The sequence below is a fragment of the Podarcis tiliguerta genome (genome assembly GCF_965153285.1).
Source record: "Podarcis tiliguerta genome assembly, chromosome: 17".
NCBI lineage: Eukaryota > Metazoa > Chordata > Lepidosauria > Squamata > Lacertidae > Podarcis > Podarcis tiliguerta.
Genome location: NC_139550.1, coordinates 26,139,757 through 26,155,518, shown reverse-complemented (window position 1 = coordinate 26,155,518; position 15,762 = coordinate 26,139,757). Strand labels below are relative to the sequence as shown.

The window sequence follows — 15,762 nt, the reverse complement described above, 5'->3', positions numbered from 1 at the left end:
CCTCCAAACCATTAGAAATTCATGATTATTTGAAGTTGTTGTAGCTGCAACTGGAAAAAACCAGCCTTTTCTGAGATACAGGATTATCACATTTTGATGGGATCATAAGAATATGATTTCTTATGCTGTCTTATGTCTGTGACTAAGTTGAGTTTTTAAAAAAGCACACAAGATCACCACTGATCCCACAGTCAGATGTCTTCCATGAAAAATAAAATGTGTATCTACTACTTTTAGTTACGCTGAAGATACTTTTTAAAAACACACACACCAAAGAAGTAATTGTTGCTTCTGTAAGGGTGTGACTGAGTTGGCAAATACCGTTCAAATGTCATTATTAACAAGTTAACCATGTCTTAAAGTCCATTAACTCCTCTCAGAAAACAAAGTGATAACGCAACATGCTTCTTTTAAGAACTTAATAACCATTATACTTGAAATATTTTTGACATTAAAAAAAAAAATCATGCATCCTAGCTCTATCACAAGACTTTTGGGTGCCTGGAAAAGTATCTAAATAAAATACACGCCCCTTCCCAAATAATAAAATAATTGACTGCTTACTGCTCTATAATGCCTACCCTCCAACATTCCTCAGATGAAAACAGGGACGTTGCTCACTCCCATGCCCAACTGATCCTCCTTGATCTCCCATTTTGTCCCCCTCGCTCCGCACAGGGCCTTTTCAGTGATGGCTCCGACCTGGTGGAATGCTCTGTCCCCTGAGACTAGGGCCCTTCAGGATTTAACCTCCTTCTGTCAGGCCTGTAAGACAGAGCTATTCCACCTGGCCTTTAATTTGAATTCAGCCTGATTTTTAATTTCCCTTCTCTTCCCTCCCCTTTTATGAAGATTACCCGCTCTGAGACCCCACAGCTAATTCTCCCCTGGTCTCCTTGCTGGCCCAAGTAGGACTAATTCAGCCAGCTAGCCCTGGTGATCATCTAATGTTTATTGGATGGATTTCCCCCCTAATGAGTTTTTATTTTATTGTTATTCACGTGTTTTATACCGTATTTTATGCTGTTTTTTGTAGCATCAATTAAGTGTTTTAAATTTGTTGTTAGCTGCCCTGAGCCCGGTTTTCAGAACCGGGAAGGGCGGGGTATAAATAAATTGTTGTTGTTATTATTATTATTATTATTTATTATTATTTCCACCACCAGTACCCCAATGGGACACAGCACATATCCCCTCCATCCTGAGAAAGCCAGTGTGGATGAAGAAATGGTGTAGTGGTTAAGAGCGGTGGACTCGTAATCTGGTGAACCGGGTTCGCTTCCCTGCTCCTCCACATGCAGCTGCTGGGTGACCTTGGGCTTGTCATACTTCTCTGAAGTCTCTCAGCCCCACTCACCTCACAGAGTGTTTGTTGTGGGGGAGGAAGGGAAAGGAGATTGTTAGCCACTTTGAAACTCCTTAGGGTAGTGATAAAGCGGGATACCAAATCCAAACTCTTTTTCTTAAACCTGATTTGATTTTATTCTTTGGTACAGTGGTGCCTAGCAAGACGAAAAGAATCCGTTCCGCGGGTCTTTTCGTCTTGCGGTTTTTTCGTCTTGCGAAGCAAGCCCATTGACGGAGTAGCGCTATTAGCGCTATTGGCGATTTAAGGGCTAAAAACGGCTTTTTAAGGGGTGGGGGATTAGCGGTTTTGCTGCTAAAATGCTTTTAGCAGCTTAGCGATTCAAAATAAGGGGTTTTGGAGCAAAAAAAAAATTCAAATTTTTTCATCATTTTTCGTCTTGCGAAGCAAGCCCATAGGGAAATTCGTCCTGCGAAGCGCCTCTGCAAACGAAAAACCCTTTCGTCTTGCGGGTTTTCCGTCTTGCGAGGCATTCGTCTTGTGGGGCACCACTGTAAATCTAATAGAAAATTATTTACAGATAACAGTTCCTAAAGCAATTCAAATGTTGTCCTTAACCAGTGCTGGGTGTACGTATAAGCTAAACAAGCTCTAGCTTAGGGCCCCACTCTCTTGGCCCCCCCCCCCAAAAAAAATTTAAAGGTAAAAGACCTGTGGATGTACATTTCCAAAATATAAGATGAAAAACAAATAAAATAAAACCTACATACAGCAATGGTGTTTTGTGTTGTGTAGGCTCCTATGATGTAAGTCATGGGCCCCACCTGCTAGTCTGCTCCCTAAAATATCACTGGTTTGCTCATTTCTACATATAGGGTACCCACATTCTGCATGTGCAAATGGCTCAAGATACCTATGAGGTCCATAAATCACTATAGCATATATTCAACACCAAAAAAAACAGCGAGAATTTGTTGTTGGCAAAGGACAGCTGGACATATAAAGGGTCTCATTACCTTCAGGAGCTGAGGGCCTCCCTCATCAAACCTAATTCCGGCCCTGTCCTTAACACTTTCTCAATAGTGTTTTTATGCATACTTTATACAGGGGCTCTGACATCGTCAAACGACCTCCTTCGAAATGCCACAGCATTGAGTCTACTGGCAAGGAATAAGTTGCACCGGACACCTTACCCTCCCAAAGCCACCAAACCAGCATTCAGAGTAGGATGTAGCCCATTGAATGTGCTGACATGGTGCTGGTTTTGCAAAATGACACTGTGAGCCTGGAGCTGCAATGTGTGTTGCGTCTGTGGTCATTTAGCAGTTAGTGATGCGGGGGAAAGCAAAGAAGGGCACCTTCACCCCAGTGTGGTTCCGCTTTATCAAATACACATCAGAGCCTGGCCGGGGGGGGGGGGGGGGGAGGCCAGGGCCATTTCAACCGAGGAGTGAGCCGGAGGACTTCCTCTTTGGCTCGCTTCCTCAATCACCTTCCCTCCCTCCCTATTTGCAGGTTAGGCACTGGCCTTGCTACGGACTTCGGTTGGTCGCCTTGGTAGTCCAAGGGACCTGGTAGGAATTTTTCCACCTGGCGTATTGGAACTGGCCACTTGGTTTTCACCTAAGGTAAAGGGTAAAGGGACCCTTGACAATTAGGTCCAGTCGTGACCGACTCTGGGGTTGCAGCGCTCATCTCGCTTTATTGGCCGAGGGAGCCGGTGTACAGTTTCCGGGTCATGTGGCCAGCATGACTAAGCCGCTTCTGGCAAACCAGAGCAGCGCACGGAAACGCCGTTTACCTTCCCGCCGGAGCGGTACCTATTTCTCTACTTGCCCTTTGACGTGCTTTTGCACTGCTAGGTTGGCAGGAGCAGGGACCGAGCAATGGAAGCTCACCCTGTCGCGGGGATTCGAATCGCCGACTTTCTGATCGGCAAGTCCTAGACTCTGTGGTTTAACCCACAGTGCCACCCGTGTCCCTCATGGTTTTTGCCTACCTCATAGCAATCATCACAACTTTGTTAGGGTTGCGTTTAGGCATTGTTTGACCTTGTGTGGAGGAGGGGAGGTGTGGCCATTACCTGCCCCTCCAAGCTTAAGGGTATTCCATTAAAGGAATCCGGGGGTGTTAATCTTGTCCGAAGCCCGGCTGGGGGGATAGGGCCTTGACACGACCCCGACGGGAACACCAGGAGGAGCTCAAGTTGGTACGCATTGACAGGGCTCCCCCTACCCTTACCGGACTTCCTGCGCAGCGGGCAGGAGTCAGATATAGTTGGGTCCAATCAATGCCTAAGCCAAAAGCGCTCCCATTCTGTAATTCAATAAAGTTGTGGCCAAATTTGCCCTAATATCTGTGTCCTTGTGTGAGTTATTTCCCAATGAAGGAGTGACCGCAGGGTCTCGATACGCAAGGCAGAGCGAGCAAGAGAAAACTCTAGCTGCTCTTGGTTCCTCTCATTTGTTCTCTCTCTCTGGGTACTGTGCAAGGAGGGATGGCCCCACAGTGCCACCGAGAGAAATCGCAAGTAGCCACCTCCGCCCCCTTCCCTCTGTCTAGGGCAGGGTAGTGTTGATTGTGGTCACGGAATACCAAGTAGCCAGTTCTTCCTCACCTGGCGCCACTGTGGGGAATTTGGCCACATGGAAAGAAAAGAACAGGACACCTTAGAACTTGTTTTAAGAAGTTTAACATTCGCTGAAAACAAAATACCTGAATCCAAAATGGAAAGCCATTACAGTGAACAAAACCCAACAACTTTCATTTTTGAGTCCTCTTGCTTTCATAAACCAGAAGCAAAGTTTGGCAAGGGAGCAGCTGCAGGACTGGAGAAACACAGATGCTCTTCGTCCCAAGGATGGTTCCTCACTCTAAATCAAGCCGTGGCAACACAGGAAGAATAAGGTTTCCAAAGGCAGAGTCTTGCGTTATGAAGTATCCTGAGGAATGTGCATGAGCATGCTGCGAAAGGAACATAAGTGTTTCAAAAGGACACATTTTCAATGGAAGCCAAGTCTCTCCACCATCATGCAAGCATGAGTGCGTGCTTAAGAACATCAGATTTGGAAGGAATATCTGTTCTTTGCCACATTTAAGTCCTGCTAGTAGTTCAGCTGCTTTGACCCAGGTGTGGGGAACCCCCGGCCCTCCATATTGCCGAACTACAACGTCCGTCCTCACATCTAGCTCATTATTCCAAAGGTTTTGCCCGCAGTGTTTAAAACAGGGCTAAAAGGTGAGATAATACAGAACGTAACATGACCAAAGCCACTTCCCAAATCAGAAGACACTCTCAGAATTTTAAACTTTGTCATCACTATGCAAATCTTAAGCTTTTGTGATGCATGTTAGCTTTTGCCCCCAACGTCTGAGATGGGTGGGGGGTTCTTAGGAGCTATAGTCTCCGAGGCACCAAAACAAAAAAGCCCAGGGAAACTTGCAATACGGCCCGTTTGGATATGCTTTGGTCAGGACAACTCACCTGTAGAGCAGCCTTCTGCTGTGCAGCGATGTGCTGTAGTTCAGCATGATCACGAAAGTCCTTGTTAAGGGAAGATCTGGCGAGAGAGATGCTGCGAGCAATGATAAGAAATTGAGATGTCACACAAAGGCAGGGAAGGCAGCCATCAGCACAGAATCAAGGTAGAGGCTTGTCATGGCCAGGGTGGGTGTTTCAGAGTCAAGAAGTTCCATGTCGTTACTTTAAATACAAGACTTGGGATTTTGGGCAAATCTGACATGCAAAGTGAATAATTTGCACATGCCAGACAGCATTGGAAACTCAGATATATAAGCTAGGCACCAAATGACTCATTCAACCAAGGTTACAGTCGCCCAACAGAATGCCTAGCTGCCATTTTGGGGCAAGACAGCTCTAACGTCTTATTTTCCAAATGATGGACTGACTATGATTGAGTCTCAGTTAAAGATCTGGCATGTTCAGATGAAAATCTTGAGCTAGGTTAAGAGTTTTGGGAACTTAAAGAAGAAAAGTCACTTGATCAAGTGACAGTCCACATAATATATATTGGCCTATTCCGGCCTCTTTTTCTTAATGGTGATACAGGCCATTCACAACAGTGGGAGAAGTGAAGACAAGCTACAACAATTCACTACAGTGGCCCCTTCGGATACGAATTAAATTCGTTCTGGGGGTCCGTACTTAACCTGAAAAGTCCGTAACTGGAGGTGAAACTTCTGTGCACATGCGTGGCACGCAGAGCGCTTCTGCGCATGCGGCGAAACCCGGAAGTATACACTTCCGGGGTTGCTGCGTTCGCAACCTGAAAGTTACATATCCAGAGCGGTATGTAACTCTAGGGTCCACTGTATAATGTTCTTGGCCCCTGCTCAGGCTGCACCGAAAATGCGGCAGCTAGACTGGTGACTGGGGCCGGCCGCCGAGACTACATAACACCGGTCTTGAAAGACCTACATTGGCTCCCAGGACGTTTCCGAGCACAATTCAAAGTGTTGGTGTTGACCTTTAAAGTCCTAAACGGCCTTGGCCCAGTATATCTGGAGTGTCTCCACCCCCATTGTTCTGCCCGGACACTGAGGTCCAGCACTGAGGGCCTTCTGGCAGTTCCCTCATTGCGAGAAGCAAAGCTACAGGGAACCAGGCAGAGGGCCTTCTCGGTAGTGGCGCTGTGGCCCTGTGGAACGCCCTCCCATCAGATGTCAAAGCGATAAACAACTACCTGACATTCAGAAGACATCTTAAGGCAGCCCTGTTCAGGGGAGTTTTTAATGTGTGGCATTTTAGTGTATTTTTGGTCTCTGTGGAAGCCGCCCAGAGTGTCTGGGGAAACCCAGCCAGATGGGTGGAGTACAAATAAATTATTATTATTATTATTATTATTATTATGGCTCCAGAAATTCATTCTGATTGTGCAGATAAAATATAATGGATAGAAATCTACAGGATGGGGTATTAGTGTGTGAAAAGAGTCCAGATCCAAGGATCCCCAGGCAGGCACCTCCAGGTGGCAGAGATGCCAGGAGTCATCCTGGCACCCGGGCATTTGCACTGGGCTGCAAGTGGCCACAGTCAGGTGCCAAATGCGCCTGGCTAATTTTGAACGCTGGTGCCAGGACATTTCTGCTCAGGAACATTCACTCCAGCAATGGCAGGTGAAATCAGATAGGGAGGAAACCCAAGTGAAAGTCAAAAGGAAGTCAACCGGAAGGCATGCAGTAGAAGAAAAAGGGACCCCAGCACATTTTGCTCTCTCACCGGCGCCCCCCAATAACTTGCCTAAGTGATACCTGAATAAAACAGTGCTACTAACCAGGGGTCCATAGTCTTCATGATGGGGAGTTCATATGTTTGGTAGAGTGGCTGCAGAACTCTGTATGCAGGAAAAGAGTTTCCCATTGAGATTGCGCTGAGACAACGTCTCTTCGTAGCCAACAAGTTACAGTACGCGAAAATACTACTGCTACTACTCCACCATGAGCAATAAATTCTACGCTAAACACATGGAAGAGGATTTTGTTTTGTTTTTTCAATTCAGGGGCAGCTTTACATTTCAGCAGATTCATAGAAATCTCAAATCTTAATATGAAAACAATGATAAGGTTCAACACAGGGGAAGCGGAATTTTGGTGGAGAAGTGGGTGGAAATACAAAACATTAAAAAGTTAACTTTTTTAAAAAAGCTGAACTGAAATTTCCCCTCTCCAGAGGGAATGAGCAAAGATGGAAACTCTCTTGCAGCTGGCTGCTTGGAACAATTGGCACACAACTCTGATGGTTATGAACTGTTTCCATTAGAAGTATGTGTTGCCGATAGGTCTATTCACGTTCTTGGTGGGCGGCGTTGCGGCTGGGTATCCGGGCCCTGGTAGCGACCTGGCTAGGGGGCGGGAGATTGTCGCCCCCTCCACGCCAGCCCCAGCTGTATCACCCCCACCTGGCCAATCTATGCTGATAGGGGGCATGGCCACAGGGTAACTGAAATCGCGGCACGGCCAGGGGTTTCTTTGCCTTGCCTCCACGCCAGAACTGCTCGGACCTGCAAGGACCCTTGTTTAATGGAGGATACTCCTGGATAAGGGTATCCTGCTAAAAGGATCTGGAGTTGTGGATTCTGTCCAAAGTGTGGGCATGGGCTAGGGCAGGGGTCAGCAGACTTTTTCAGCAGGGGGCCGGTCCACTGTCCCTCAGACCTTCTGGGGGGCCGGACTATATTTTGAAAAATACAGTGGTGCCTCGCAAGACGAAAAGAATCCGTTCCGTGAGTCTCTTCGTCTAGCGGTTTTTTCGTCTTGCGAAGCAAGCCCATTAGCGGATTAGCGCTATTAGCGGATTAGCGGCTATTAAAGGCTTAAGGGATTAGCTGATTAGCTGCTAAAAGGCTATTAGCAGCTTAGTGCCTTAGAAAAAGGGGGTGGGGAGCGGAAAAAAAACCCCAGGAATCCCAAGACATTTTTGTCTTGCGAAGCAAGCCCATAGAGAAATTCGTCCTGCGAAGCACCTCCAAAACGGAAAACCCTTTCGTCTAGCGGGTTTTCCGTCTTGCGAGGCATTCGTCTTGCGGTGCACCACTGTAATAATGAACAAATTCCTAACACCAGACAGGCCCCACAAATAACTCAGAGATGCATTTCAAATAAAAGGATACATTCTACTCATGTAAAAGCACGCTGATTCCCAAACCATCCGTGGGCCGGATTTAGAAGGTGATTGGGCCGGATCCAGCCCCTGGGCCTTAGCTTGCCTACCCATGGGCTAGGGCAGGGTTCAGCAAAATTTTGAGCAGGGGGTCGGTCCACTGTCCCTCAGACCTTGTGGCGGGCTGGACTATATTTTGGGGAAAAAATATGAACAAATTCCTATGCCCCAAAAATAACCCAGAGATGCATTTAAAATAAAAGCACACATTCTACTCATGTAAAAACATGCTGATTCCCAGACCATCCGTGGGCCGGATTTAGAAGGCGATTGCGCCGGATCCGGCCCCTGGATCTTAGTTTGCCTACCCATGGGCTAGGGCCATGCCACTAACCCAATGGGAACCCCTCGGACTGACCTTGTTTGATGTAAGTCATAGGGCTCCCCCTTCTGGTGGTTTACCCTTAGTTAGACTCCCTGCAAGGGACGCAGGTAGCGCTGTGGGTTAAACCACAGAGCCTAGGACTTGCCGATCAGAAGGTGGGCGGTTCGAATCCCCGCGACGGGGTGAGCTACTGTTGCTCGGTCCCTGCTCCTGCCAACCTAGCAGTTCAAAAGCATGTCAAAATGTAAGTAGATAAATAGGTACCGCTCCGGCAGGAAGGTAAACGGCGTTTCTGTATGCTGCTCTGGTTTGTTAGAAGCAGCTTAGTCATGCTGGCCACATGACCCGGAAGCTGTACGCAGGCTCCCTCGGCCAGTAAAGCGAGATGAGCGCTGCAACCCCAGAGTCAGCCACGACTGGACCTAACAGTCAGGGGTCCCTTTACCTTTACCTTTAGACTCCCTGCAGGTGGGCGGGCGTCAAGATATACAGTGGTACCTTGAGTTAAGTACTTAATTTGTTCTGGATGTCCGTACTTAACCTGAAACTGTTCTTAACCTGAAGCACCACTTTAGGTAATGGGGCCTCCTGCTGCTGCTGCGCTGCCGGAGCATGATTTCTGTTCTCATCCTGAAGCAAAGTTCTTAAGCTGAAGCACTATTTCTGGGTTAGCAGAGTCTGTAACCTGAAGCGTATGTAACCTGAAGCATATGTAACCCGAGGTACCACTGTAGCCTGGTTTCACTCAACCTCCAAGCCAATAAAGTTGTGGCCTGTTTTAGCCCATAATCCAAAACACTTGTGTTGGTGTGTTTATTAATCAATGGGGAACTACAGGGCACGGGGCCTTGGCATGCAAGAGAAAGCGCCCCTTGGCTTTCCTCTTTGATCAGAGAACACAAATGAAACAAAAAGGCAGGTCTCTAAACTTACTGTACCTGGCTCCAGGGTGATTTGTGGAAGACTGGTTTTGCATCAGCAGCTTCCTCTTCTCCTTATCTAGCTCTGCCAAAATCGCAACCCTGTTTTTATTCTGAAACCCTGGCAGGAGTGAGAAGAATGGAAAAGTCTGTGCACTACTTCAAGCACTCCAAAGTGAATGATAAAGAGTACAGTGGTACCTTGGTTCTCAAACAGAGTCTGTTCGACTCCTGGAACTGTTCAAAAATTAAGGTGTGGCTTCCGATTGACTACAGGGGTGTCCTGCAGCCAATCGGAAGTTGTGCCGGACGTTGGACTTCCGGAAATCGTTCGAAAACCGGAACACTCACTTCTGGGTTTTGATCGTTCAGGAGCCGATTTGTTTGGGAGCCAAGGTACCACTGTATTACGAGATTGTGCTGAAAGGGCTGCTGCCGTGTTGTTTTTATTGTAATTATTTGCATACAAATATAAAATAGATTTTGTATATGCATATAGATTTAAATCTAACAATGTTTAATTGGTTTTTATTATTATTATAGCTTTCCCTATGTTTTTAGCAGTTCTTATGTTTATTTATAAGCTGCTTGTAGTCCTGTCTGGGGAGGGGGGGGCATAAAACTCTATATAAATTTTACTGTGGCTTTTTTTGCTGGCCCATATAGGACCAGCGTGGATAGTTGGCCCCAGTGAATATTTGACATTTTCTCCCCTTATGGCTTTGATCTATAGGCTAGCACTTAAAACGAGGCTGCATTTTAAGCTGTATTCTAACTTATATTTTAATCAGCTTTTTGCTTGTTTTTTTTTTGTTTTTTTTTAATGTTTTTACTGTATTTATATTCGGTGTTAGCTGCCCTGAGCACGGTCTTGGCTGGGTACAAATAAATAAATAAATAATAAGAGTGTAGCTTGTCTCCTGCCTGTCAAGATATCCAATGTTTGCTGGTTGTGGTTTCCTGGCTAGTCAGAACCATTCCTTTGAAATGGTAAGCACCCACTGACACACAGAGAATGCTCCTCTGACAGGTCTGTTTTGCCTTTAACAAATACAGTCGTACTGTTGTTCTCTAATTTAATCCGTTCTGGGAATCCATCCGACTCCCAAAATGGTTCGAAAACCAAGGCATGGCTTCCGATTGGCTGCAGGAACTTCCTGCAGCCAATCGGAAGCCGATTTAGGACGTTCGGCTTCCCAAAAAAATTGCAAACTGGAACACTCACTGCGACGTTCGGAAGCTGATTTGTTCGACCACTAAGGCGTTCGACTACCAAGGTACCACTGTATTCGATTTGAAGGATTTGCGAGTGAAAGAACTATTGGGAAAGGTTTTCCAAGATGAGAGGAGATAAGACTTTGGGATTGTTCTGTGTACAGTGGTGCCTCACAAGACGAAATTAATCCGTTCCGTGAGTCTCTTCGTCTAGCGGTTTTTTCTTCTTGCGAAGCAACCCTATTAGCTGCTTAGCGCTATTAGCGGTTTAGCGGCTATTAAAGGCTTAAGGGATTAGCGGATTAGCTGCTAAAAGGCTATTAGCAGTTTAGCGGCTTAGAAAAAGGGGGTGGGGAGCGGAAAAAAATCTCAAGACTCGCAAGACATTTTCGTCTTGCGAAGCAAGCCCATAGGGAAATTCGTCCTGCGAAGCGCATCGAAAAACGAAAAACCCTTTCGTCTAGCGGGTTTTCCGTCTTGCGGGGTACCACTGTACTCAAATGAAGTCTCAGGGAATATTTCCTAAATTTTGAAGGGTGAAGGGTTTTTGCGGAGTGTGTGCACCTTAAAATTTTATTATAACGTAACCATGCAGATAGAGGGGAAGATTACCAGACGTAACATTTACCTTGCCCAGGAGGATTTGATGCCATCTTGCTAGTTTCCGCCTTAATTGGCTACAACGTAGTTATGGGATGAGCTACCGAAAAGAATATAAATGGACACATGAACATAAAAGGCTCACTACTAATACAATTGTACATTAATATTCAGTTTGCAGGATGCAATAGCAACACATTTTGCAAAATGCTTGTGAAAACGCTGAGTAGCAGGTATGCTATACGCAAAGATGGTGTGAACTGGGGCCACCTACTGGGTACATGTGACCCCCCTTACTGGAACAACTACACTTGGTTTGGATTGGTTTTCCAGGGACAGTCCCGGATTTACAGAAGCCATCCTGCTTTCTGATCCTGGAATGTCCTGCAAAACTGTTGTAAGGTAAAGGGACCCCTGACCATTAGGTCCAGGCGTGGCCGACTCTGGGGTTGCGGCGCTCATCTCGTTTTATTGGCCGAGGGAGCTGGCATACAGCTTCTGGGTCGTGGCCAGCATGACTAAGCCACTTCTGGCGAACCAGAGCAGCGCACGGAAACGCCGTTTACCTTCCTGCCAGAGCTGTACCTATTTATCTACTTGCACTTTGACGTGCTTTCGAACTGCTAGTTGGCAGGAGCAGGGACCGAGCAACGGGAGCTCACCCTGTTGCGGGGATTCGAACTGCCGACCTTCTGATTGGCAAGTCCTAGGCTCTGTGGTTTAACCCACAGCGCCACCCGCGTCCCCTGCAAAACTGTAGGACATCCCTATTTTCCTCAGGGAAATACTGGAAGGTATGGAGCTATTCATGTCATCGGGAAGCAGCCCAAGTTTTTAAAATGTTCAATGTTTTATTATGTTTTTATATATGTTGGAAGCCGCCCAGAGTGGCTGGGGCAGCTCAGTCGGATGGACGAGGTATAAGTAATAAAAGTATTGATTACGGAATAGGACATCCCTCTTTTCATTGGAGAAACGTTGGAGGGAATTTCGTTCCATGGTTCATTTTTCAGACTACAACTCCCATCAGCACCAGCAACTGATGGAAGAGGCTGTAGTGCAAGCTGTCTTGCAGGGTGCCTGGACTTGGGAATCCGCGAAGGGGATTCTTACAGTTAGCATCGTGGTTGCTGCTTTCGGCTCACCTCCAGCAGATGGGTGGAGTCCCTAAGTGAAAGCATAAAAATAAACAGCTCCAAGCACCTGGCGATGGACACAGTCCCCATTCACCCACATCCTCCTTGCCGGTGAACTGCTCCCTGTTTCTCTCACGCCACCCCCTTTAGCTGCCCAGATGGACTCTGCCGCTCCCCCCCCCCAGCTGTCCAGGTAGACTCTCCCAAACCTCCTTTGGATCTACAGATAGACTCTGCCGCCCCCTCTTTGGCTGTTCAGATGGACTGCCCCAAACCTCCTTTGGCTGTTCAGATGATCTCTCCCTCCCCCCATTGGCTGTCTAGATGGACTCTCCCAAACCGCCTTTGGCTCTAGAGATAAGACTCTGCTGCTGCTCCCCCTTTGGCTGTCCAGATGGATTCTCCCGCCCCCCCCCCTTTGGCTGTTCACGTGGGCTCTTCCAAACCACCTTTGGATCTACAGATAAGACTCTGCAGCTCCCCCTTTGGCTGTTCAGATGGACTGCCCCAAACCTCCTTTGGCTGTTCAGATGATCTCTCCCGCCCCCCATTGGCTGTCTAGATGGATTCTCCCAAACCTTCTTTGGCTCTAGAGATAAGACTCTGCTGCTCCCCCTTTGGCTGTCCAGGTGGATTCTCCCTCCCCTCCCTTTGGCTGTTCATGTGGGCTCTCCCAAACCTCCTTTGGATCTACAGATAAGACTCTGCAGCTCCCCCTTTGGCTGTACAAATGGACTCTGCCGCCCCACTTTGGTTGGACGAATGCAATCTTCCGCCCCTCCCCCCATTGGCTGTCCAGATGGACTTTCCCGCCCCCCCTTTGGTTGGACGAATGGACTCTCCCGCCCCTCCCCCCATTGGCTGCCCAGATGGACTCTTCCTCTCCTCGTTTTAGGGGCTCTTTCTTCCCCGCTCACCTGCTCCCGACTTCATTGTCACGCGCGCCGCGTTAACGAGCCCCGCCTTCGCTTCCCTGACCACCCTTGACTCAGAAAAGGGTAGAGTGACACGCAGCGTCCAGCTTCCGGGATGAGCTGGAGCTTCCGCTTAGCGAAGGCTTAGCCAGCTGGGTCTCCACTGGCGGGGAGTTCCAAAGGCGCCGCCCAAGGAAGCGGGTATTCTGCGGCGGCGACTGCGAAAAGTATTAGTTTTCCAAGTGTCTCTTCAGCGGTCAGCGTCTAAAAAAGCCCCCCACCTTGTTATTCTCCCCCCCCCAATATTCTTTACTGGTTTTCATTTGCACACTCCACATACACATATTTCAAATTTACACCTGCTCCCCAGAGCCGACTTCCCTCCTTCCCTCTTCTGGCCTTTTACATCACATCTTACTTTTTTGCATTGTCTTCATCCCTTTTGTATATTATTGTTCTTTTGTATTTGTCCATCGAGTGTCTATTGTCAAATAAATCCTCCTGTATATATAGTTCTTATTGTCTGCCTATATTCAATTACAACTACCATTGGTTACATTGATCGCATTGTACATTTTATGTTTTGTTATTTTCTTTATCCAAAAATTTTCTTTGTATTTCAGTTCTATTGGTTTATTTCAGTTCTACTGGTTTCACTATTCCACCTTATCCTTCCTATGTATGGCATAATTCCCCCCCATTCTTTTTGAAATGTTTCATCACCCTGTTGTCAAATTTCCCCCGTTAATCTAGCTATTTCTGCATATTCCATTACCTTCTGTCGCCATTCTTCTACCTTTGGTGCTTGCTGTTGTTTCCAAATCAACCTTGTTATTCTCATGCTATATCTCATGATCCTTGTGGATGCCCTGAGCTGAGATTCCTGCCTTGCAGTGGGTGGGACTAGATGGCCCGTGGGGTCCCTTCCAGATGCAGGATCCGGCGACTCTACACCGCAGGCTGTGGCTTAAAACATTCTTGCAACTGGAACAGAATATTGCGGGGGTGGGGACTCAACCCCTAGGAGCTGGGCTCCTGTGCATAGCTGTCAACCTCCCCCTTTTTTGCGGGAAATTCCCTTATTCCAGCGCCGTTTCCCGCTGCTTCCGACTGCTATCCCGGATTGTTAGATATCCCGTAGACTGTCCCCGGGACAGGTGAGGCCGCTGGTCCCTTATTTTCAAATCTGAAAGTTGACAGCTATGCTCCTGTGCTGGCCACGTAGTCCTTGCAAGGATAAAGGATGACCAAGCAAGAAGCCACAGAGCAGGATTCAGTTACACTGAAAGCAGGGCCGGATTTTGGTTGGATGAGGCCCTCAGCTACTGTAGGTAATGGGGCCCTTTCTATGTCCAGCTGTCCTTTGTGCACAACAAATTGCCGCTGTTTGTGTTGAATATATGCTACATGGTGTTGTAAACAAAAATTGCCCTTTTCCCTTATGGGGTATCCAAGAGCCCATAGAGTGTCCTTACATAGCTTCCCTATTGGTAGGAGAAAATAACAGAGGCCAACCAGAGAATATTGAGAAGCAAAGCAAAGCTAGTAAGCTTGATCTTTATTGATCTGTTGCAACAGGGTGCTCCCCTCACCCGCAGGAGAGAGGAGGGACCCAGAAAAATGGCATGCAAGGCCTTATAAAGACTTTTGAAATTGCCACCCTGTAGATCAAGACCACCCCCAGAAACATCATACATACATCACAGAAGGGGTGTAACCTAAGACCACCACTTAGATACATCACACCTACATCACAGAAAAGGCAGTCTAAAACAGAACATTTGAATGTTGTTTTTCTCCTGTTGTTGTTTATCTCCTGTCTGGCAGGTTACTTGATTGGATTGCCTGGGGAGCCTGGCCATTCTTTTGTAGTGATAAATACTTAGTTCCTGGGCCAGGTCACAGGCTCACACCCTATTCAAACACAGACATACCCTTAAGACAGGATTTGTGAAGGAAAAGACAATGGGGAGGCTTTTCCAGTTTGACCTTTCAGAGAAAACATTTGGTCAGTTTAGGAATCAAAATGGCTTCAGGTCGGTCTTCCTGTGCTGATCTATGTACGTGCTGTTATGAACATTACCAAATATCTAAGACCTCAAAATTCCTATCACAATGGTAATTTATGGACATCATAGGCATCTAAAGCCATTTGCACATAACAAAATACGTATTTTATCAAAGTAATTGTTGAACTGAAATCTATTAAAAAGAAGTATACCGTATATTACTAGTGAAATACAATTAAGAAGTATATTACTAGGGAAATAATTATTAATCTCTAACTTAAATTGATTTTTATTCATAACTAACTTAATAATGCAAACACATTGGCATTTAGCAAGAACAAAAGTTCCTTTAGAAACACAATTTACACTCATAACCTAGTCTCTTGAAGCTTGCTATAACATGAAATAATAATAGGTGTAAATATATGATGCAAACTACTAATAATTATAAATAACAGAATGTAGGCACCCTATATATAGAAAGGAGCAAACCAGGGATATTTTAGGGAGCAGGCTAGCAGGCGGGGCCCAGGACTTACAAAACACTGTTGCTGTATGTAGGATTTATTTTATTTGTTTTTCATCTTATATTTTGGAATTGTACATCCAGGTTTTTTCCCCTTTAAATTTTTTTGGGGCCCCCAAGAGAGTGGGGCCC

The 15,762-nt window shown here is 46.6% G+C and overlaps 1 protein-coding gene across 6 annotated transcripts in view; it reads right to left on the bottom strand.

The window, feature by feature from the left end:
* Positions 1-3,982: 3,982 nt before the first annotated feature.
* The window catches only part of LOC310667864 (SOSS complex subunit C-like), a 76,938-nt gene continuing 65,158 nt past the window's right edge, over positions 3,983-15,762 (bottom strand). The window contains exons 1-7 of one of the 6 annotated variants that reach the window (XM_083420894.1): positions 13,099-13,179; positions 12,191-12,212; positions 11,074-11,145; positions 9,249-9,351; positions 6,601-6,660; positions 4,791-4,881; positions 3,983-4,270 (exon numbers count right to left, since the gene is read on the bottom strand). In XM_083420894.1, the coding sequence (XP_083277020.1) occupies positions 4,175-4,270; positions 4,791-4,881; positions 6,601-6,660; positions 9,249-9,351; positions 11,074-11,098 (375 nt within the window). In that variant the 5' untranslated portion in view covers positions 11,099-11,145; positions 12,191-12,212; positions 13,099-13,179 and the 3' untranslated portion in view covers positions 3,983-4,174. Of the gene's footprint in view, positions 4,271-4,790; positions 4,882-6,600; positions 6,661-9,248; positions 9,352-11,073; positions 11,148-12,158; positions 12,213-13,098; positions 13,187-15,762 lie in introns of those variants that run through there. The other 5 variants (XM_083420893.1, XM_083420898.1, XM_083420897.1 and 2 more) reach the window with 5 other exon arrangements.